This window comes from Manis pentadactyla, chromosome 3 (assembly GCF_030020395.1).
Source record: "Manis pentadactyla isolate mManPen7 chromosome 3, mManPen7.hap1, whole genome shotgun sequence".
Classification (NCBI taxonomy): Eukaryota; Metazoa; Chordata; class Mammalia; order Pholidota; family Manidae; genus Manis; species Manis pentadactyla.
Window position 1 is genome coordinate 140428729 of NC_080021.1, and position 24059 is coordinate 140452787.

At 36.1% G+C, this 24059-nt stretch overlaps 1 protein-coding gene across 10 annotated transcripts in view; it reads left to right on the forward strand.

The window, feature by feature from the left end:
- KIF27 (kinesin family member 27) overlaps nt 1–24059 on the forward strand; it is a 147889-nt gene that overhangs the window by 14951 nt on the left and 108879 nt on the right. For all 10 annotated transcript variants that reach the window (XM_057498536.1, XM_057498539.1, XM_057498537.1 and 7 more), the window contains 2 exons: nt 11496–11696; nt 14657–15612. In XM_057498536.1, the coding sequence (XP_057354519.1) occupies nt 11496–11696; nt 14657–15612 (1157 nt within the window). The remainder of the gene's footprint in view (nt 1–11495; nt 11697–14656; nt 15613–24059) is intronic.

The window sequence follows — 24059 nt, forward strand, 5'->3', positions numbered from 1 at the left end:
TAATTTCTTGACTACTTGCATTGTCCAGAACACCATGCTTGGCACTTTGGCAGGATGGAAATCTCTTATTTTACAATATGATGCTTCCTTAAACTAATATTCATATTCCTGCTTTTCAGAACCTCGGATTCACTAACTTTTACCATGCATAACTGCCTCTTAAAATTTTTATCTTTGTGTACTCTTTAGTGTATAATAGCTAAATGATGACTATTGAAGTATAAAACTTTTAAAATTCTCTCTCTGAAATAGTCTATTTCAGGAATATAACTATAACATTGAAAATGTGATATTTAGGTTACCAAAATACATTGCTTTATTACAAATATTATTTGCAATCCTGCTTTTTGATAAGTCTTTGGAATTATTGTGATTTTTTTTCTGAAATGGGAAGTGAGTGAGCTATTTCCGATCAGCTTGATATCCTGGCATTTCTAGAATGCATATATATATATATATTCTGTAATATCTTTATGTGTTGGCAGATAGTAACTGCACTAGTTGGGGTGAGGATTTTAATAATGTGTGTAACTGCTGGACCACTGTGTTGTATACTTGAAACCAGTATAATATTGTGTATCAACTGTACCTCAAAAAAAACAAAAAAGAAAGGAAGAGGGAAAAGAAAAAGAGCTTGAAAAAGTAGCTTGGGAATCACATAAACTTGTGTTTGAGTCTTAGTTCAGTTGTGTGGCTTTGTGCAAATTTTCTAACCTCTCTTAGCCTTGTTTCCTCAATCAAATGGGATAATATTTAAAAAATACTGTAGTTTATAGTCTAGTTCTGGAAGCTCTCAAAAAAGAATCAATTTCTCCCTTACATTGGAAAAACCCACAGCTTCCTTTACTTGCCACATGATGGCAGCCTTGCATCTTAAATTAGATGAAAGGCAGCCCAAGTTAATAGAAGTTAAGATTTTCAGGATGTGTTTCTTACCAAAAATCTAAATAGTAGTAATCTTCAATTTGGAAGCAAGTTGTTTTTCTTTCCATTTTTTATACAATTTTGAAAATATATTATATACACTCTTATGAAGGTTTCACATAAAAAACAATGTGGTTATGACATTCACCAATATTATTGAGTCCCCCCACCATACCCCATTGCAGTCACTGTCTGTCAGGGGAGTAAGATGCCACAGAGTCACTACTTGTCTTCTCTGTGCTACACTGTCTTCCCCGTGATCCCCCCCACACCATGTATACTAATCATAATACACTTCAATCCCCTTCTCCCTTCCTCCCCACGTGCCCTTCCCCACCCCTTCCCTTTGGTAACCACTAGTCCCTTCTTGGAGTCTGTGAGTCTGCTGTTGTTTTGTTCCTTCAGTTATGCTTCATTGTTATACTCCACAAAATTTGGGAAGTCGTTTGGTACTTGTCTTTCTCTGCCTGGCATATTTCAATGAGCATATACCCTCTAGCTCCATCCATGTTGTTGCAAATGGTAGGATTTGTTTCTTTCTTATGGCTGAATAGTATTCCATTGTGTATATGTACCACATCTTCTTTATCCATTCATCTATTGATGGAGACTTAGGTTGCTTCCGTATCTTGGCTATTGTAAATAGCACTGCGATAAACAGAGGGGTGCATTTGTCTTTTGGAATTTGAGAACTTGTATTCTGTGGTAAATTCCTAGGAGTGGAATTCCTGGGTCAAATGGTATTTCTATTTTTAGTTTTTTGAGGAAGCTCCATATTGCTTTCCACAATGGTTGAACTAGCTTACATTCCCACCAGCAGGGTAGGAGGGTTCCCCTTTCTCTGCATCCTTGCCAACATTTGTTGTTCTTAGTCTTTTTAATGCTACTCATCCTAACTGGTGTGAGGTGATAGCTGATTGTGGTTTTAATTTGAATTTCCCTAATAATTACTGATGTGGAGCATCTTTTCATGTGCCTGTTGGCCATCTGAATTTCTTCTTTGGAGAATTGTTTCTCCATGTCCTCCTCCCATTTTTTAATCAGGTTATTTGCTTTTTGGGTGTTAAGACATGTGAGTTCTTTGTATATTTTGGATTTAACCCCTTGTATTTGTCATTTACAAATATATTCTCCCATACTTTAGGATGCCTTTTTGTTCTGTTGATGGTGTCCTTTGCTGTACAGAAGCTTTTTAGTTTGATGTAGTCCCGTGTGTTCATTTTTGCTTTTGTTTCCCTTGCTCGAGGAGATGCGTTCAGGAAGAAGATGCTCATGTTTATTTTCAGGAGATTTTTGCCTATGTTGTCTTCTAAGAGATTTATGATTTCATGACTTACATTCAGGTCTTTGAACCATTTTGAGTTTACTTTTATGTATGGGTTAGACAATACTCCAGTTTCATTCTCTTGCATGTAGCTGTCCAGTTTTGCCAACACCAGTTCTTGAAGAGGCTGTCATTTCCCCATTGTATGTCCATAGTTCCTTTATCGTATATTAACTGACCATATGTGGTTGGGTTTATATCTGGGATTTCTAGTCTGTTCCATTGGTCTATGGGTCTGTTCTTGTGCCAGTACCAAATTGTCTTGATTACTATGGCTTTGTAGTAGAGCTTGAAGTTGGGGAGCATAATTCCCGCCGCTTTATTCTTCCTTCTCAAGATTGCTTTGGCTATTTGGGGTCTTTTGTGGTTCCATGAATTTTAGAACAATTTTCTCTAGTTCATTGAAGAATGCTGTTGGTATTTTGACAGGAATTGCATTGAATCTGTCGATTGCTTTAGGCAGGATGGCCATTTTGAGAATATTAATCTTCCTATTCCTGAGCATGGATTGTGTTTCCATTTATTGGTATCTTCCTTAATTTCTCTCATGAGTGTCCTGTAGTTTTCAGAGTATAGGTCTTTCACTTCCTTGGTCAGGTTTATTCCTAGGTAGTTTATTCTTTTTGATGCAATTGTAAATGGAATTGTTTTCCTGATTTTTCTTTCTGCTAGTTCATCATTAGCGTATAGGAATGTAACAGGTATCTGTGTTTTAATTTTGTGTCCTGCAACTTTCCTGAATTCAGATATTAGATCTAGTAGTTTTGGAGTGGATTCTTTAGGACTTTTTATGTACAATATCCTGTCATCTGAAAACAGTACCAGTTTAACTTCTTCTTCACCAATCTAGATGCCTTTTATTTCTTTGTGTTGTCTGATTGCCATGGTGAGGACCTCCAGAACTATGTTGAATAATAGTGGAGAGAGTGGGCATCCTTGTCTTATTCCCAATCTTAAAGGAAAGGCCTTCAGCTTCTCACTGTTAAGTATGATATTGGCTGTGGGTTTGTCATATATGGCCTTTATTATGTTGAGGTACTTGCCCTCTAAACCCATTTGGTTGAGAGTTTTTATCATGAATGGATGTTGAATTTTGTCAAATGCTTTTTCAGCATCTATGGAGATGATTATGTGGTTTTTGTCCTTTTTGCTGATTTGGTGGATGATGTTGATGGATTTTCTAATATTGTACCATCCTTGTATCCCTGGAATAAATCCTATTAATCATAGTGGATGATCTTTTTGATACACCTTTCTTTTATTTATGTTCACTTTATTATCATTAATCTACAATTACATGAAGAACATTATAGTAGACTCACACCTTCACCAAGTCCACCCCACAAACCCCATTACAGTCACTGTCTATCAGTGTAGTAAGATGCTGTAGACTCACTACTTGTCTTCTCTGTGTTGCACATCCCTCCCTATGCCCCCCCTCATTATACATGCTAATCATAAGGCCCCCTTTCTTTTTCCCTGCCCTCATCCCTCCCCACCCCTCCTGCCCAGTTCCTTTCCCTTTGGTAACTGTTAGTCCATTCTTGGGTTCTGTAATTCTGCTGTTGTTTTGTTCCTTCAGTTTTTCTTTGTTCTTATACTCCACATATCAGTGAAATCATTTGGTACTTGTCTTTCTCCACCTGGCTTATTTCACTGAGCATAATACCCTCTAGCTCCATCCATGTTGTTGCAAATGGTAGGATCTGTTTTTTCTTATGGCTGAGTAATATTCCATTGTGTATATGTACCATATCTTCTTTATCCATTCATCTACTGATGGACACTTAGGTTGCTTCCATTTCTTGGCTATTGTAAATAGTGCTGTGATAAACATAGGGATGCACCTTTCTTTTTCAAACTGGAGTGCTGCATTCTTAGGGTAAATTCCTAGAAGTGGAATTCCTGGGTCAAATGGTATTTCTATTCTGAGCTTTTTGAGGAACTACCATACTGCTTTCCACAATGGTTGAACTAATTTGCATTCTCACCAGCAGTGTAGGAGGGTTCCCCTCTCTCTGCAACCTCACCAACATTTGTTGTTGTTTGTCTTTTGGATGGTGGTGATCCTTACTGGTGTGAGGTGATATGTCATTGTAGTTTTAATTTGCATTTCTCTGATGACAAGCGATGTGGAGCATCTTTTCATGTGTCTGTTGGCCATCTGAATTTCTTCTTTGGAGAACTGTCTGTTCAGCTCCTCTGCCCATTTTTTAATTGGATTATTTGCTTTTTGTTTGTTGAGGCGTGTGAGCTCTTTATATATTTTGGATGTCAATCCTTTTCGGATCTGTCATTTATGAATATGTTCTCCCATACTCTAGGATACCTTCTTGTTCTATTGATGGTGTCCTTTGCTGTACAGAAGCTTTTTAGCTTGATATAGTCCCACTTGTTCATTTTTGCCTTTGTTTCCCTTGCCCGGGGAGATATGTTCATGAAGAAGTCACTCATGTTTATGTCCAATAGATTTTTGCCTATGTTTTTTTCTAAGAGTTTTATGGTTTCATGACTTACATTCAGGTCTTTGATCCATTTGGAGTTTACTTTTGTGTATGGGGTTAGACAGTGATCCAGTTTCATTCTCTTACATGTAGCTGTCCAGTTCTGCCAGCACCATCTGTTGAAGAGACTGTCATTTCCCCATTGTATGTCCATGGCTCCTTTATCAAATACTAATTGGCCATATATGTTTGGGTTAATGTCTGGTGTTCCACTGGTCTGTGGCTCTATTCTTGTGCCAGTACCAAATTGTCTTGATTACTGTGGCTTTGTAGTAGAGCTTGAAGTTGGGGAGCAAGATCCCCCCCCACTTTATTCTTCCTTCTCAGGATTGCATTGGCTATTCGGGGTCTTTGTCGGTTCCATATGAATTTTTGAACTATTTGTTCCAGTTCATTGAAGAATGCTGTTGGTAATTTGATAGGGATTGCATCGAATCTGTATATTGCTTTGGGCAGGATGGCCATTTTGACTATATTAATTCTTCCTAGCCAAGAGCATGGGATTAGTTTCCATTTGTTAGTGTCCTCTTTAATTTCTCTTAAGAGTGTCTTACAGTTTTCAGGGTATAGGTCTTTCACTTCCTTGGTAAGATTTATTCCTAAGTATTTTATTCTTTTTGATGCAATTGTGAATGGAATTATTTTCCTGATTTCTCTTTCTATTAGTTCATTGATAGTGTATAGGAAAGCCACAGATTTCTGTGTGTTAATTTTGTATCCTGCAACTTTGCTGTATTCCGATAGCAGTTCTAGTAGTTTTGGAGTGGAGTCCTTAGGGTTTTTTATGTACAATATCATGTCATCTGCAAATAGTGACAGTTTGACTTCTTCTTTACCAATCTGGATTCCTTGTATTTCTTTGTTTTGTCTAATTACCGTGGCTAGGTCCTCCAATACTATGTTAAATAACAGTGGGGAGAGTGAGCATCCCTGTCTTGTTCCCGCTCTTAGAGGAAAAGCTTTGGGCTTCTCACTGTTCAGTATGATGTTGGCTGTAGGCTTGTCATATATGGCCTTTATAATGTGAGGTACCTGCCCTCTATACCCATTTTATTGAGAGTTTTTATCATGAATGGATGTTGAATTTTGTCGAATGCTTTGTCAGCATCTATGGAGATGATCATGTGGTTTTTGTCCTTCTTTCTGTTTATGTGGTGGATGTTGTTGATGGATTTTCTAATATTGTACCATCCTTGCATCCCTGGAATAAATCCTATTAATCATAGTGGATGATCTTTTTGATATATTTTTGAATTTGGTTTGCTAGTATTTTGTTAAGTATTTTTGAATCTGTGTTCATCAGGAATATCAGTCTGTAATTTTCTTCTTGGTGGTGTTTTTGCCTGGTTTTGGTATTAAGTGATGCTGGTCTCATAGAATGAGTTTGGAAGTATTCCCTCCTCTTCTACTTTTTGAAAAACATTAAGGAGGATGGGTATTAGGTCTTCACTAAGTGTTTGATAAAATTCAGCGGCGAAGCCATCTAGTCCAGGCGTTTTGTTCTTCGGTAGTTTTTTGATTACCAATTCAATTTCATTGCTGGTAATCAGTCTGTCCAGATTTTCTGTTTCTTTCTGGGTCAGCCTTGGAAGGTTTTATTTTTATAACAAGTTGTCCATTTCTCCTGGGTTATCCAATTTGTTAGCATATAATTTTTCATAGTATTCTCTAATAATTCTTTGTATTTCTGTATGACTGTAGTGATTTTTCCTTTCTCATTTCTGATTCTGTTTATGTGTGTAGACTCTCTTTTTTTCTTTATGAGTCTGGCTAGGGGTTTATGTGTTTTGTTATTTTCTTGAAGAACCAGCTCTTGCTTTCATTGATTCTTTCTACTGTTTTATTCTTCTCAGTTTTATTTATTTCTGCTGTAATCTTTATTATGTCCCTCCTTCTACAGACTTTGGGCCTCATTTGTTCTTCTTTTTCTAGTTTTGTTAATTGTGAGTTTAGACTGTTCATATGTGATTTTTCTTCTTTCCTGAGGTAGGCCTGTATTGCAATATACTTCCCTTTTAGCACGGCCTTCACTGCATCCCACAGATTTTGTGGTGTTGAATTATTGTTGTTATTTGTTTCCATATATTGCTTGATTTCTGTTTTTATTTGGTCATTGATCCATTGGTTATTTAAGAGTATGTTGTGAAGCCTCCATGTGTTTGTGGGATTTTTTATTTTCTTTGTGTAATTTATTTCTAGTTTCATACTTTGTGGTCTGAGAAGCTGGTTGGTACAATTTTAATCTTTTAGAATTTACTGAGGCTCTTTTTGTCACCTAATATATGACCTATTCTTGAAAATGTTCCATGTGCACTTGAGAAGAATGTGCATTCTGCTGCTTTTGGTTGTAGAGTTCTGTAGATGTCTGTTAGGTCCATCTGTTATAATGTGTTTTTCAGGGCCTCTGTCTCCTTACTTATTTTCTGTCTGGTTGATCTTTCCTTTGGAGAGAGTGAAGTGTTGAAGTCTCCTAGAATGAATGCATTGCATTCTATTTTTCCCTTTAATTCTGTTAGTACTTCTTTGACATATGTCGGTGCTCCTTTGTTGAGTGCATATGTATATTTGTTATATAGTCTTGTTGGACTGACCCCTTTATCATTATGTAATATCCTTCTTTGTGTCTTGTTACTTTCTTTGTTTTCAAGTCTATTTTGTCTAATATATGTACTGCTACTCCTGCTTTTATCTCCCTATCATTTGCATGAAATAACCTTTTCCATCACTTCACTTTTAGTCTGTGTATGTCTTTGAGTTTGAAATGAATCTCTTGTAGACAGCTATAGATGGGTCTTGTTTTTTTTTATCCGTTCAGTGACTCTGTGTCTTTTGATTGGTGCAGTCAGTCCATTTACATTTAGGGTAATTATTGATAGATATGTACTTACTGCTATTGTAGGCTTTAGAATTGTGATTACCAAAGGTTAAAGGATATCTTCCTTACTATCTAATAGTCTATCTTAAATCAGTTATTATGCTATTTCAGACAGATTGTAAAGGTTGTTTTTTTTTCTCCCCTTGTTCTTCCTCCTCCACTGTGTGTATATTAGGTGTCATATTCTGTACTCTGTGTATCTCCTGACTATCTTTGTGGTACTTGATTTAAATTTGTATTTGCTTAGCTTCCTTTACTGTGGTTTTATTTTCTCTGGCACCAGCTATTTAGCCTTACAAGCACTTCCGTCTAGAGCAGTCACTTTAACATACACCATAGAGATGGTTTGTGGGTGGTGAATTCCCTCATCTGTTGCATATCTGGAAATTGTTTAACCCCTGCTTCAAATTTAAATGATCATCTTCCCAAGTAGAGTTTTCCTGTTTGGAGCCCCTTCTTTTTCATTGCATTAAATATATCATGCCACTCCCTTCTGACCTGTAACATTTCTCCTGAGAACTCTGCTGATAGCCTGATGGGCTTATCTTTGTATATGATCTTTTTCTCTCTCTAGCTTCTTTCAGTACTCTCTCCTGTCCTTGATCTTTGCCATTTTAGTCATTATTTGTCTTTGTGTTGTCTTCCTAAGGTTCCTTGTGTTGGGAGATTGCTGCCGTTTCATGACCTGAGAGACTATTTCCTTCCCCAGATTGGGGAAGTTTTCAGCAGTTATTTCCTTAAAGAGACTTTTTATCCCCTTTTCTCTCTTTTCTTCTTCTGGTACCTCTACAATGTAAATATAGTCCCTTTTGGTTTGGTCACACAGCTGTCTTATTATTCTCTCATTCCTAGAGATCCTTTTTTGTTTCTGTTTCTCAGCTTTTTTGTTGTACTGTTCTCTTAATTTCTATTTCATTTACCATCTCTGCTACCTCATCTGATCTACATTTAAATCCCTCCATTGTATGTTTCATTTTAGATACTGTCTTTTTCCAAGTTTTTATCTCTTGTTGAAGCCCTCCCTGAGATCCTGAATATTTTTCTGTAGGTCCATGAGGATGGTTATGCCTTTTTTTGACATCTTTATCGAGATGATTGGTGATGTCAGTTTCAATTAGTCCTCTTTCTGGAGTTTTTCTTCTAATTTTGTTTCAACAAAATTCCTTTGCCATTTCATTTTTTTAGTGTTTCCTATGAAATAATAATTTTGTATAGGTTGCACCCTCTAGGGCCCAGAATCTCTACTGTCTGGAGCTGCCATGTACCTGCAGCAATGGTAGGGGTCACAGGCAAATGGAACCCTCTCATGTCAGGTGGAAAGAGCTTAGGTGGGGTGGTTTCCTGAATTCCCAGCTGTAATGCCTGCCTCCACTGCCAGGTCCAGTGGGCTGTTCAGGCAGGGAGGAGCCTCTGTGCTATGCTCCTGTAGCTGTCATAGGCAGAGCCACCCTCCATCTGGTGAGTGGACAAGTGCCTGATGGGCAGAAGGAGCAGCAAGCAGCATATCTCAGTGAGGGGCCTTGGGGCTGCATTGCCAGCCCGGGAGATGGAGTGACTGAAGCTCCTGAGAGTTCCCAACCTGCTCAGCTGAGCATGCCAGCATGATTTTGTCCACCTGCGCCTTCTCCTGAGCAGCTAACTCTGTGTAATATTTGCCCCTTTAGCACCCTTCTTGCTGCTGGGAAGTCTTTCAATCTGCCCGCCTTTCTTTTGTCCCGGGGGGGCAGTTGTGCATACCTGTTCTCCACAAGTGACTGAAATCTCACCCTCTACAGGTATTCATCTTTCCATTCCCACCCCACTAATCTACAAAGCACCATGTAATGTGAGTTTGTGCTCCTGGATCAGATCACCAGGGCTCTGTGTAGAGCAGTCCTGGGCTTCTACTCCCTCCCTGCTTTGTTTCTCTTCCTTCTGCCTGTGGCCTGTGGTAGGTGTAGGACTTGGGTCATGGCGTATTGCGACTTTGCCACTTTACCCTTTTCTTTGAGATCTTCTCTTTTTCCCCAAATGAAAGTAGTCTGTTCTGCAGTCTTCAGGTCACTTTTTCAGGATTAGTTTTATTTGCTGTATTTTTGTGTTTTCTGTGACTTTTGGGGTAGGGTTTCTGCCTCACTTCTCATACCATCTTTTTTCTCACCTTTCTCTTGAACTCTTGACTCACATCTCCATATCTGTAATCAACCTTCCCAACTGGATGTGTAATAGACATCTCAACTTAAATAAGTCAAGAAATGGACTTCTGCTATTTTCCCCTTGAACGAACACAGCAACTGCTCTTCCCCATATCAGTTGATTGCAACTTTGGTGGCTCAAGACAAAACCTTGTAGTCATCCTCGACTCGTTGTTTCTCTCACATTCCACTCAAATCTGTGAGGGAAACTTAATTGCTCTTCCTTCAACATAAATTCAGAACCTTCTCACCTTTCTGTGCTGCCACCCTTGTGTGAGCCACCATCATGTCTATCCTCAATCCCTTTGATTCCATATCACTGCATTGGTCTCCTAACTGGCCTCCTCTCTGCTGCCCCTGTTGTGCTATGATAGATATAAATAACAACAGCTGGAGTTGATGTTTTTAAATCCCAAGTTTGAAAAAAAGATGTTCCAGTGGCTCTCATCTCATTCAGAATAAATCCCAAGGTCTATCCTAGTCTACAGGGACCTGTGTGCACTTGCTTCTGTCTCCTCTCTGATCTCATTCTCCCCTCTGCTTCAGCTGCACTGGCCTTTTGTGGATCACACCTGTTTAGCACCTTCGCATTGGCTGTTCTCTCTGACTGGGACACTTTTCCCTCAAGAACCTCCGTGGCTCCTCCACCACCTCTTTCACATGTCAGCTTCTCAATGATGCCCATCATAACTTTCCTACTTAGTTGCAAGTACCTTCCAACTTCCAGTCTCCCTTACCTTATTTTTTCTCCAAGTATTCTTATCACTTTTAATATACCATATAATTCACTTAGCAGTTATTCCTTTTTGCTGTTATCTGCTCTTCTTCAATCAAGTCCCATAAGGGCAGGAATTTTTTTTCTCCCATTTTGTTCACTAATGTGTTCCCAGGGTCCAAGGATGCTGGCTGGTATGTAATGGGCACTACATAAATATTTGTTGAATAAATGTGTGAATGAATTTTGAGTAAAAGCATGCATGTAAAAACCTTTACCTATGAATTTTATAGTTACAGTTAAAAAAATTTTTTAATATAGTAATAGCCAAGATACGGAAGCAACCTAAGTGTCCATCAGTAGATGAATGGATAAAGAAGATATGGTACATATACACAATGGAATACTATTCAGCCATAAGAAAGAAACAAATCCTACCATTTGCAACAACATGGTTGAAGCTAGAGGGTATTATGCTCAGTGAAATAAGTCAGGCAGAAAAAGACAAATACCAAATGATTTCCCTCATTTGTGGAGTATAACAATGAAGCAAAACTGAAGGAACAAAATAGCAGCAGACTCATAGACTCCAAGAAGGGACTACCAAAGGGGAGGGGTAGAGGAGGGCGGGTGGGGAGGGAGGGAGAAGGGGATTGTGGGGTATCATGATTGGTATACATCATATGTGTGGGGTCATGGGGAAGACAGTGTAGCTCAGAGAAGATAAATAGGGACTCTGTGGCATCTTACTACACTGATGGACAGTGATTGCAATGGGGTATGGGAAGGGACTTGATAATAAGGGTGAATGTAATAACCACATTGTTTTTCTTGTGAGACCTTCATAAGAGTGTATATCAATGGTACCTTAATAAAAAAATTTATAATAGAGAAATGTAAGAAAATAAATGTATTGGTTATAAATTAGCTTTCCTTAAATTTTAAGTTTCAGATGTGATTTCTTTTTCTAAATTTTCAGCTTCAGTTGTGCAGAGTCAAAGGGGTATCATTCCTCGAGCTATCCAAGAACTATTTCAGAGCATCTCTGACAGTCCTAGCACTGACTTCAATGTAAAAGTGTCTTATATAGAAGTATACAAGGAAGACCTAAGAGATCTTCTAGAATTGGAGACATCTGTGAAGGATCTTCACATCCGAGAAGATGAAAAAGGAAACACAGGTAAAGTAGCCTACTGAATGGTAGCCTTTATTAGCATAGATAGAATTTAATTCAGTTCCTGAATATATTTTAAAGAATCTTTAAAACAAATGTAGGAGCACAATGAATTGGTTTTTACTTTAAAATTGACTACTTATTGATAACCAATATCCACTAAATCACCCAAATAAGAAGTAGAAGTTCAGACTGACTGATAAGCTGAAGTTTTATTAAGTTGTAATTCATGATATTTATTTCCTATTATTGTCTCCACTCTGGGCTGACCTTAAGTGAGACTGTGAACTAGTTTTTGTACTTATATTTCTCCCAGAGTTGCCTTGAGACTGGGGATGGCTTCTCTCTTAGTGTTCATTCTGGGACTTTGATTTTGTCCCAGTACACCCATTGCTTCTTTTTTCTTTAATTTGGAAAGTTTATGTGTTTGCCTTTCCATATTGACATTTACCTGTCCTTTGTTATGCTTCTCAAAGTCTGACTTTCTGTGCTTGCCAGCACTTGTTAATCTAATTAAATATCCAAAAATAATTAAATAACCAATAGATTAAATATTTGCATAAATATCCAAGTGGGAGAGTCAAAATACAAGTATTTTAAAGAATAACACTTTTTGCTTTTCTGATTTAAAAGGTAATATGTTTGACATAGAACATTTTGATAACAGAGAAGTATGAGGAAGAAAGTTAAGATCATTTTTAATCCCAGAACCCAGAAATAGCTTCTCTTTTTGGTGTGCTTCCTTCCAGATTTCTTTTTCTATGCATGTATAATTAAAATACATATATATACTTGCAACCCCACATACAGTATTGCATCTTATGTTTTTACTTAATATTTGTGTTATGAACATTTTCACATCATTAAATATTTTTCAAACTTATGACTTCATGATCATGTGGTAATTTGTTTTCTGAATGTATTATAATAGTATAATAGTTCATTTAATATTATATTGTTGGACATTGGGGCTCTTTCCAGATTTTCACTATTATTAATAACAATGACTGTTCTTGGATGTCTTCCTGCCCTGGAAAACACATTTAGTAGAACCTTCGTGGAGATAAAAGATCCTGCCAGAGAATTGGCTCTCTAGGGGAATTTCCTAGCAGTTAGGAAAGATGGTTATTTTCATTCAAACAGCAGTCTGAAGGGGGCAGTAAGGTGCTTCCTTGCAGGACCTGTCCTGGAAGCCCTGGCATTCCGGGATGCTTGAAGAAATTGGTTTTTGTTTTGGTTTTTTTAGAAAAAAATGCATGCATGGTAGTTTATGGTCTTATTAGATAATTTAACATAATTTATTTTTTCTGGACAGAATTCAGACTGATGTTTTAAGCTTCTCTGTGTCTAAAGAAATGTAATTATTGAATATTTTAATTTTTTATTAAAAGATAAAAAAAATGTTTATTATAAAACTCAAACAATACAGAAGTATACACTATCACTCCTGATAAACTTTATGGTCAAGGTATTCCATAACTGATATTAATCTTGCAAAAGTTTGGAAGGATGTAACAAATTGTCTTATGTGTCCCACTCAAACCAACATACATTTGGTTGACATATTTATTTAGTTCCTCTGTGTGAAGGAGTGGTTAGTATCCAACTTGGTTGCTGTACAATTAACCTCACCTTGGAAGCTTTTTGAGAAATACTGATTTCTGGGCCCCACCTTTCAGAGATTCTGATGAACCAGTCTGGGATGAAGCCTGGCACTGGTACTTTCTCTTTTATTAAGGTCCCTGGTGATTTTGCAGCTGAATTTGAGGACCATCGATTAGTGCTAAGCCATATCCTAGCATTAAGAAATAGTATAAATGTTATGCTATGATTTACAGTTGCATTGTCATAGTTTATAATCACTGATATTTTAGCACTCCCTGTTTGTAATATAGGCACTTTAGAAGTTTAAATGAGCTAAGTTGTTAAAAAAGGTGTCATGATGGAAAGAATGAAAACAAATGATTATTTATCAAAGAAGCAGTGACATGACAGGATCTGATTAAGAGGAAATAAGGCACTGTAATTTGAGCACAGACTCGGGAACTTTACTGCTCTGATTCAAATCCCAAATCCATCTAATCCTTTTTGAAATATTTTTGGATATAAACAAATAAAAGGGGTAGTAAGCTTTGATTATTTTTTGTTCTTGTTCTGCCATTGAAATAGAAACTTTTTTGCCTTTTTAGACTTGCCATCTCATGTGTTTGCCTTGCATTCTGATATTATGTAGGGGATACCGTTTTTAGCATGAATATCCAACTTCATATATACTGAAATTTTCATTTATCATTGGTTATGACCCTCTAATACCAAAATCCTTAAACCTACGGATGACTTAAATATTAATGATACTCAAAAGAAACTAATTTCTTTTAATTAATCTACTACTGATTAATTCTTTGGAGCTCTATATTTAATTAATTGATTATCTTTTAATTAGCCTAATAGACTACAAATCAAAATACTGGATAAAGAATTTTTCTTTTGTCAGCCATCTCAAAGAATTGTGTATGTGACTCCAAAGAAACCTGATTATTTAATAAACATATATATCTTTTAGAATTTAAGCATCGAACTGCTTTTAGAATAGTTCCTTTTAGAAATTATCTAAAATTGTTTAATGATGTTGATGTGACTATTATTTGAAATGCTATTGATTCTTTTTACATGTCTTCCAGTATTTTATTGAGCATAAATAATGACATAAAATGTTGGTTTAATCATTGTCTCATGTAAACTTATATTTCCTTTTTCATAGCAATATATACATGTGCATTTGTAGAATGCTTTTTTATTGAAGTACAGTTGATATACAATATTATATTGGTTTCAAGTGCACAATATAGTGATTCATTAAAAGGACTGTCTTGGGCAGTTCAGCAAATGATAACTGTTGTGTTGTGGGTAATTATTCTGGATTTTGATTAAAATTTGGTTTAAACACTTGCTATTGCTATTTTTAGTGATTGTCGGGGCCAAGGAATGCCAAGTGGAGACTGCAGATGAAGTGATGAGTCTCTTGGAGATGGGGAATGCGGCCAGGCATACAGGTGCCACCCAAACGAACAAGCACTCTAGTAGATCACATGCAATTTTTACAATCAGCATTTGTCAAGTGAAAAGAAATCTGGGGGCAGCTAAAGATGGATTGTGGTGTTTACCTCAACATATCATCTCAAAGTTCCACTTTGTGGATTTGGCTGGAACAGAAAGAGTAACCAAAACAGGGAATACTGGTGAACGATTCAAAGAATCCATTCTCATCAACAGCGGGTTACTGGCTTTAAGCAATGTAATAAGTGCTCTTGGGGACCCACGCAGGAAAAGCTCACATATTCCATATAGGGATGCTAAGATTACCCGGCTTTTAAAAGATTCTCTGGGAGGCAGTGCCAAGACTGTCATGATGACTTGTGTCAGCCCATCCTCCTCGGATTTTGGCGAGTCCTTAAATTCTCTTAAATATGCCAACAGAGTTCGCAACATTAGAAACAAACCCACCTTAAACTTTAGCTCCGAGTCAGACCGAAAGGATGAAATGGAATTTGAGATGAAATTGCTTCGAGAAGCTTTGCAAAGCCAGCAAGCTAGTAGCAACCAAACTAGCCAGATCCATCTAGAGGGGACTCCTGATAAATATAGGATCCATTCTCTTAAGGAGCAAGTAGCTGAGCTACAAAGACAATGTCTGGGTTACCAAAATTGTATAGAGGAAGCCTTTACCTTCTTGGTAGACTTAAAAGATGCTGTCAGACTAAACCAAAAGCAGCAACATAAACTGTGGGAGTGGCTTAACATGACCCAAGAGGTCTGTAAGTCAATTGTCCGTTCATTCAGAGGAAGCCATGACATCAGGAACCTAGAAGGACAACGGCATATTGCAGTTCTCCAACTGAAGCAAGAGCTTGAGAAATGCCAGGTACTGAGACACTATTATTTTCATAAGTGACTTGCTTAAGGGCTAAATTTATCTGGGCAAGTAAGATTCATTTTGGAATTTTAAGTTTTTTAAAAGGACAGTATATAAAATCTCACTTGCCTTTATTCTGTTTTCTTGTTCCTTTTTTGCTATTGCTTTTTTCCTCATACCTTCCTTGGCTCTTCCTTCTTTCTCCTTTGAAAGGTAATTCAATTTGTTGTGTTTATTATGTAGAATCTTGTGCACTTCGTACTTAATTTAGAGGATGAAACAAGCATTAACATAGTTTTCGAAACAGAATTGAGTTAATAACTGATTGAGGTTTTTGTCCTTTATATGTCAGTGGTTCTTAAAAGGAAAAAAATACTTCATCTCTTGAGTTTGGAGTATTGAATTTTTTCAAATAAACAAATAGGCCATCATATTTGATAATTAAGGAATGTATGTATGTATAGGTATACATATTGTATATACATATATTGAGTTCAGAATTGCATTTCCCCACTTTCCATTCAAAAAACATTTATTGTATGAAGATTATGCATCACTGGGGAAATAATGGAGAACAAGGTGTACCTACTTCTGTTTATGTGGAGTCTGCAGTCTGGTGGGCAAGTGGTTATTTTGCCAGTTTTTAAAAATAGGAAAACATAATTTGAAAGGTAACTTTCTAATTAGGAATCTTTCCTCAATACCTTTTTATATGTATCAGACAGAAGCAATTGAACTTCTTGTTCACAAGGTTTCTTACATTCTTAAAATTGAGGTCCCTGAAAAGAGCTTTTGTTTTGTTAGTTCTATCTCCTGATGTTTACCATATTAGAATTTAAACAAAAAATTTAAACAACCCTTTAAAAACTAGTAATAACCCAATTACATGTTAATATAAAGAATATTTTTTCTTGAAAAATAAATTTTCCAGAACAAAAAAATTAATGCAACTTAATAAGAATTGTTTTGCATTTTTGCAAATTTATTTTAATGTCTGATTTAATAGAGGACAGGTGGATTTTCATATCTGCTTTAACATTCAGTTTCTCGCAATATGTTGCTTTAGTTGAAGTATTTGAAGAAAATTCAGCCTCATATAAGTTTGTAATTGGAAGGCAGGAATATATTAATTACTTTTTCAGATTTTTGTGGATCTTCTTTGATCTTACACTAAAATGCAATAAGTAGAAATTTCCTAAAGATTACTTGCAATGTGGGATTTGAAACTGTTTTGTTACACTGAGATCTACACATTAAAATTCACTGATCTCTAACTTGTACTTTGAGTGGATGTTTTATCCACATACGATTTTGAATCATCATGCATTGGCCTTTTGGAAAATATTTGTTTACTAAGTTATGCAGACCTTCCAAGTGTTGACATATTTCATTATACAAAACCAAAAAATCACATTTGTTAATATCACCATGGATCTTATCAGCAAATTCTTTAAGTATTGGAAACTGTCTAGTAGCAGAAATGTTTTTCAAAATTCTTATTTTTGCATGAAACTGAAATTTATCAGCAACAAATACTGCTAGTTATTTTCCTTGAGTTTATTTTTCTCATTTTTGAGAAACTGTCTGCCATATACCCAAATGTGAACAACCATAGTTGTTTGTCTGTTGTTCTTTACAGTAAAAGTAGTATATACTCTGACAAATGTGGCTAGTTCAGCTTGCAACTCAAATAATTGCACAAGATTTTTTCCCACAGACTGCTATCATCTTTAATATGCAGCAGAACTACTTTATGCATCCCTCCCGTTTTGTCACATGGAATGCTAAAGAAGAAGTATACTCAGGGTTGAGATTTAATAAAACAATTTTATTCATCAAGATCAAATGAAACTGGCATTTGTTTGTATTGTGAGTACATAGCTGTGAAGAGTGCAGTAGAGTCTGGTGACACTTCCTATATTCGTACTTTATCCTGGTATCCAAAACTGGAACCAGCAGTTTTGTCCACTCTTGCTTTTGTACCATCAGTGTAAATGTCCACATGGTGAAAAAGGCAAATATCATCTTAGGATCATGGGCACCCTGAAAGTATCTAAGGACCATGCTCAAAGAGTCTCTACTGAGTACACTATAAGAACTTCTTCTCTATTACAAAGCTTTTGATATTAAAATGTAAACATTTAAAATATTACTTTTAAAATTCTGGATTTTTTTTATAAAGGCAGCAATCTTGCCCTACCTTCTTCCTAGATAGAACAGGCCTGGCCCTTCCTCATTGGTATAAGAAACTGACCGAATAGGAAGTATGGGTAATGGAAAGATTGAACTTAGAGACACTATAGGAATTGGTGAAAGGAAGTGCTTTTTCTTTATCCTTCTAATGTTGGCTGAAATTGGAAGCCCACAGAACCCACTGTTTAGGGGCAGGGTGGGTGGTAACTTCCTCTCTTCATCTATTGGAAAACCTAAATTTGAACTTGCTCTAGATTATGCACTCTAGATTGCTTTTCCCAAAGATACTAACAGCCATAGATGAAAAAAGGTAACCATGATCTGATTGTTTTGGGGAATGCTAGACTGCAAAAAGCAAACAGGTTTCTTAATCTCAAGACTTCTCAGAGCTTTGAAAGTGCTGATGTATATTATGCATCTCAAAGTAGGAGACATAACAGTGTTTCCCAATTTTAAAAAATGGATTCCCTACTTTTAGTTTGCAATCTTGCAGGACTAGTACTCTTTTGATACCACCAAATAGCAAATAGAGAAATGATTGGTGTCATTTCTCACCGCATATGTATCTTTAAAACATTGTTTTTTAAACTTCCTTTTCTGTTCCTTTTTTCTGCAAAAGAGAGAATAACACAGTAGTTAAGAACATGGGTTCCAAACTCCCGAAATTTGGAACACTCCATCCCCTCATAAATACCTGTTAAGGGACTTTATTGCTTTTTTTATTCCAAATTTTGAACTCAAGAACAGTCTGTGAACATGATAAACACTCTTTTAAATAAATAATAAACAATTAAACTCTAGTTTATAAAGCATATGTAAACATATTTAAATATGCAGACTAGGAAATAAGCTTCTCAAATGAGCAATCAATTGCCCGTGGAAGAGGATATTAACTAAGAGAATTACAATTCTGTCTTATTTTATAAAACAGTGAAGTCATATAGATCATATAAACATACAGGGTAATAAGCACTACCAGGGTCATGCATCCATTCCTCGTCCACTGCTTGGGTCGCTTGAGGATCCCAAGCAGACCAAAAAAGGGACTTGTCCAAAGTCCCATAATGAGGCTGTGACAAATTCAAAGCTAGCCTCAGTCCATGGGTTCCCAGAGCAGGGGCCCACTCACCTCCATGCCACTGATAGGTATGTAGTGTTATGTTATTGTGGATTTAATTTGTACCTCCCTGATGACTAGTGAAATTGATAATTTTTTCATGTTTTTGGCTCTTTGGATATCTTCTTTTGTGAAATGCTTTTTCTAGTCTCTTGCTTGTTTATCTATTGGACTGTCTTTAAATTTGCAAAAGTTTGATACATATTATGTATTCTGGGTATGGCCTGTTTGTCAGTTACATGATTCCAAATATTTTTCTATCTCTGTGGCTTGCTTTTTACTCTCAGTGATGTCTTTTGATGAGAAGATGTATTGTAATCAAATCCAAGACCCTTTTCTTTATGGTTAATGGTGTGTGTGCTCTATTTAACAAGGCTTTCCTTTTCCCAATCCTTTTCTTGAGGATACTTTCTATATTATCTTCAAGGAGTGTTACTGTTTTGCCTTTCATATTTAGCTTTACAGTCCTCCTGGAATTGACTTTTGTGTATGGGGTAAATAAGGGTCAAATTGCATTTTTTTCTCTTATAGAGATATTCATTTGTCCCAGCATCATTTATTGAAAAGACCATCCTTTCTCTACTGTTTTGAGTGCTTTGTCATGTGTCAAAGTTTATTCGTGAATAAATCTATTGTTTATTTCTGGGATTTATTTATGTCTTACTGGTTTGTCTATATTTAAGCCAATATCGCATTTCTTATTTATGGTAGGTTCATAATAAGTCAGGTATTTGGTAGAGTAAGCTGCCTGCTCTCTCCCCACTTCACCAAGAATTAGCTTGTGAAGGGCAACAAAAAATACTTCTTGTGATTTTGTTTGGGATTGCATTAAGTCTATAGATCCATTTGGAAAGACTCAACATCTTTTGATTATGAGTGTTCTGATCCATGAACATGGTATATTCCTCCATTTGCTTGCGTGTCTTGGTTTTTTCAATAATGATTTTGTGTGTGATTCTGCATGTGTGTGTATGTGTGTGAGTGCATGTCTAGAAATATTGTATTTCTTTGTTAGATTCATTCCTAGGTACTTGGCTTTTTTTACTTTACTGTAAATGAAATCTTTAAATTTCATTTGACTGTTTATTGGTATCTGTGACTGTGTTGATTTTTTATATTGATATCTTATACCAGCAACCTGAATTCACTTCTTAATTCTCATATTTTATGTAAGTTCTTTTAGATTTTCATTTATAATCGAGTCATCTGTGTTATTTGTCCTTTATATATTCACTATCTTCTATTTCTTTTTCTTACCTTTATTCATTGGCTGGGGTCTTTAACACAATGTTGAATATAAATGGTGATAGCAAGTGTCTTTGTCTTGTTTAAAATCATAGAGGAAAAATATTTCACTATTAAGTATCATATTTGCTGTAGGTACTTTTTGTTTACCTTTTAACTAAGGAAAGTTTCTTCATTGAGAATTTTTATTATGCATTTATATTGAATTTTATCAAATGATTTTTCTTTATCATTATTTTTCACTTTCATTCTGTTAATGTGGTTAATTTGACTGATTTTTGTAATTTTAGGCCAGTCTTGCTTTCTGGGAATAAACCCTTTCCTTTGTTGTGATGTATTGTTGTGTTTGGGGTCCTCAAGACCACTCTCAGGTTGGATGATGCAGTAGGAGGACTTAGCATATAGTCATGCTCATGGCTAAGAATTATTAGAATGTGAGGAGAGCTATGATCAGCATAGGGAAGAGGCACATAGAGCAGTCAGTCTGGAGGAAATCAGGTGTCCAAGAGTTGTCTCCCAGAAGAGTCACATGGATGTGCTTAACCCACCCAGCAATGATCGTGACAGCACATGTGAAATGTCTACCAGAGAGACTCAGTGCCATCAGTTTTTATTGAGGGCTAGTCATGAAGGCATACTCTGCTCAGCATGTACCAAAATTCCATCTATCGGAAGGAAAGCAGGTGTTCAACATAAAGCATATTGTCTGTACAAACAGTTTGATCCCAGTGAGCCACTCTCATCAATTAGGGTTTTGGGAACCCTCTCAGAATCCAAGTTCCCAGACACCAGCCTATGGACAACCTCAAAAGCAGGTCAGAAGAAAGCAGTCAGGTCTGCTATGTTACCTCTTTCCTATAAATGTCCTTGATTTGGTTTGTTACTATTTTGTTCCAGATCTTAGCATCTATATTTACATATGAGATTGGCCTATATTTTCTTTCTCAAAATATTCTCGTCAGATATTGTAACAAGTTAGCCTCATAATATAGGTTAGGTAGTGTTCCCTATTTTTCTTGACTTTGGTAGAGTCTTTGAAAAATCAGTGTTATTTCTTCTTAAATGTTTGGTTGAATTTACCTACAGAATACTTGGGACTGGAATGTTTTGTTTTTAATTGAAGTATAGTTGAAATACAATAGCATATTGGTTTCATGTATACAATGTAGTGATTCAACAATTATATACAATCTATGGGAACATTTTGACTATAAATTCATTCATATCTTTTTACCCCTCCTTTAATAAGGTTTATTTTTCTAAGAATCTGACCACTGTTTTTGTATTTGTGAGGATACATTTATAATAGCCTCTGATTGCTTTCAAGTCTTTGATATCCCCATTTTCATTCCTGGTTGTTGTGTCCTGTCTTTTTTTTTCTTGATCAACTTCGCCAGGGGTTTATCAATTTATTAGTTTCCTCTGAGAGGCAATGCTAGAACTTTATCTTCTCTAGTATATGTTTGTTTATTATTTCATTAATTTCTGCCCTTTCTTAATTTTTTCTGTTTGTTTTTTTTTGGTGGGGAGATTTTATGCTATCTTTTTAAATTCTTTAGGTGGATGCTTATTAGTCCATTGATTTTTAGCCTTCTTTTATAATAAATTCACTTAAAGTTATACAGTTGACTCTTGAACATCACAGGTTTGGACTGTGTGGTTCCACTACATGCAGATTTTTTTCAGTAAATATATTGGAAAATTTTTTGAAGACTTCTGACAATTTGAAAAAGCATTTTCTTGAGTTACTTTATTATAAGGAATAGTATATAATACGTGTCACATACAAAGTATGTACTAAACTACTGTTTATGTTATCTGTAAGGCTTCTGGTCCATAGTGACCTAGTTTAGTAGTTAAGTTTTTTGGGAAGCAAAAGGTATATGTGGGTGGCACCCCTGACCCCTGCATTGTTCAAGGGTCAACTGTACATTTCCTCTTAAGCTTAGCTTATCTGCAGTCCACATTCATCTCAAAATATTTCCTAATTTTTATTGTGATTTCTTTTTTTGATCTCTGTGTTATGTAGCTATTTTATTTCTAACAAATGGAGAGATTTCTTCTTCATTAATTTTCAGCTTAATTGCATTGTGGGCCACAGTCCTAAAGTGTTGAAACTTGCTATGTGACTTAGCACAAGGCCAGTTTTTTAGATACTACAGATGTGCTTGAAAAGTGTGTATTCTGCAATCATTGGATGCTATTAATACTATTAACCAATCTATGTTTTTACTCACTTTTTGGGTTGTTATATCAGTAACTGAGAATGATGTTGAAATCTCCTGCAGTGATTTAAAATGGTCTTACACCTCTATTAAGTACTGACAGTTTTTACATTATACATACTGAAGCTGTGTTATTAAGTACGTAGAAGTGAAGAATTGTTAGACCATACTGGTGAATTGACCTTTTTAAAAAAATCACTTTTTATCTCATTTTATTTCTTCTAAAAGTTTTTGCCTTAAAATCTACTTTGATATAGCTATACCAGCTTTGATTAATATTTACATGGTGTCTCTTTTTCTGTCTTATTTTTAATCTTTCTGTGTGGATTGTGGTTGTGTTGTATGTAACAGGTTAAATAATTTTACAATCCTCTGACAATTCTTATCTTTTAATTGGATTACTTCATTTATGAGTTTAACATAATTACTAGTATATTTTGGTTATAATCCCAACATTGTGCTTTTTTCTTATCCTACCTGCTCCATGTTCTATCTTCCATCCTTTCTTACCTTCTTTTGCACTGTGTATTTTTTATTTTTCTATTTTTACTTCTATTTTTACTAGCACAGAAGTTGTACTTTCACTTATTTTTTATTTATTTATTTATTTTGTATCATTAATCTACAATTACGTGAGGAACATTATGTTAACTAGATTCCCCCCATCATCAAGTCCACCCCACAAACCCCATTACAGTCACTGTCCTTCAGCGTAGTAAGAGGCTGTAGAATCACTATTTGTCTTCTCTGTGTTGCACAGCCCTCCCGTGCCCCCACCCCACATTATACATGCTAATAGTTATGTCCCCTTTCTTTCCCCCCCCTTATCCCTCCCTTCCCACCCATCCTCCCCAGTCCCTTTCCCTTTGGTAACTGTTAGTCCATTCTTGGGTTCTGTGTTTCTGCTGCTGTTTTGTTCCTTCAGTTTTTTCCCTGTTCTTATACTCCACATATGAGTGAAATAATTTGGTACTTGTCTCTCTCCGCCTGGCTTACTTCACTGAGCATAATACCCTCTAGCTCCATCCATGTTGTTGCAAATGGCAGGATTTGTTTTCTTCTTGTGGCTGAATAATATTCCATTGTGTATATGTACCACTTCTTCTTTATCCATTCATCTACTGATGGACACTTAGGTTGCTTCCATTTCTTGGCTATTGTAAATAGTGGTGTGATAAACATAGGGGTGCATCTGTCTTTTTCAAACTGGGCTGCTGCATTCTTAGGGTAAATTCCTAGAAGTGGGATTCCTGGGTCAAATGGTATTTCTATTTTGAGCTTTTTGAGGAACCTCCATACTGCTTTCCACAATGGTTGAACTAATTCCCACCAGCAGTGTAGGAGGGTTCCCTTTTCTCCACAACCTCGCCAACATTTGTTGTTGTTTGTCTTTTGGATGTTGGCCATCCTAACTAGTGTTAGGTGATATCTCATTGTGGTTTTAATTTGCATTTCTCTGATGATTAGCGATGTGGAGCATCTTTTCCTGTGTCTGTTGGCCATCTGAATTTCTTCTTTGGAGAAGTGTCTGTTCAGCTCCTATGCCCATATTTTAATTGGATTATTTGCTTTTTGTTGGTTGAGGTGTGTGAGCTCTTTGTGTATTTTGGATTTCAACCCTTTATCAGATCTGTCATTTATGAATATATTCTCCCATACTGTAGGCTGCCTTTTTG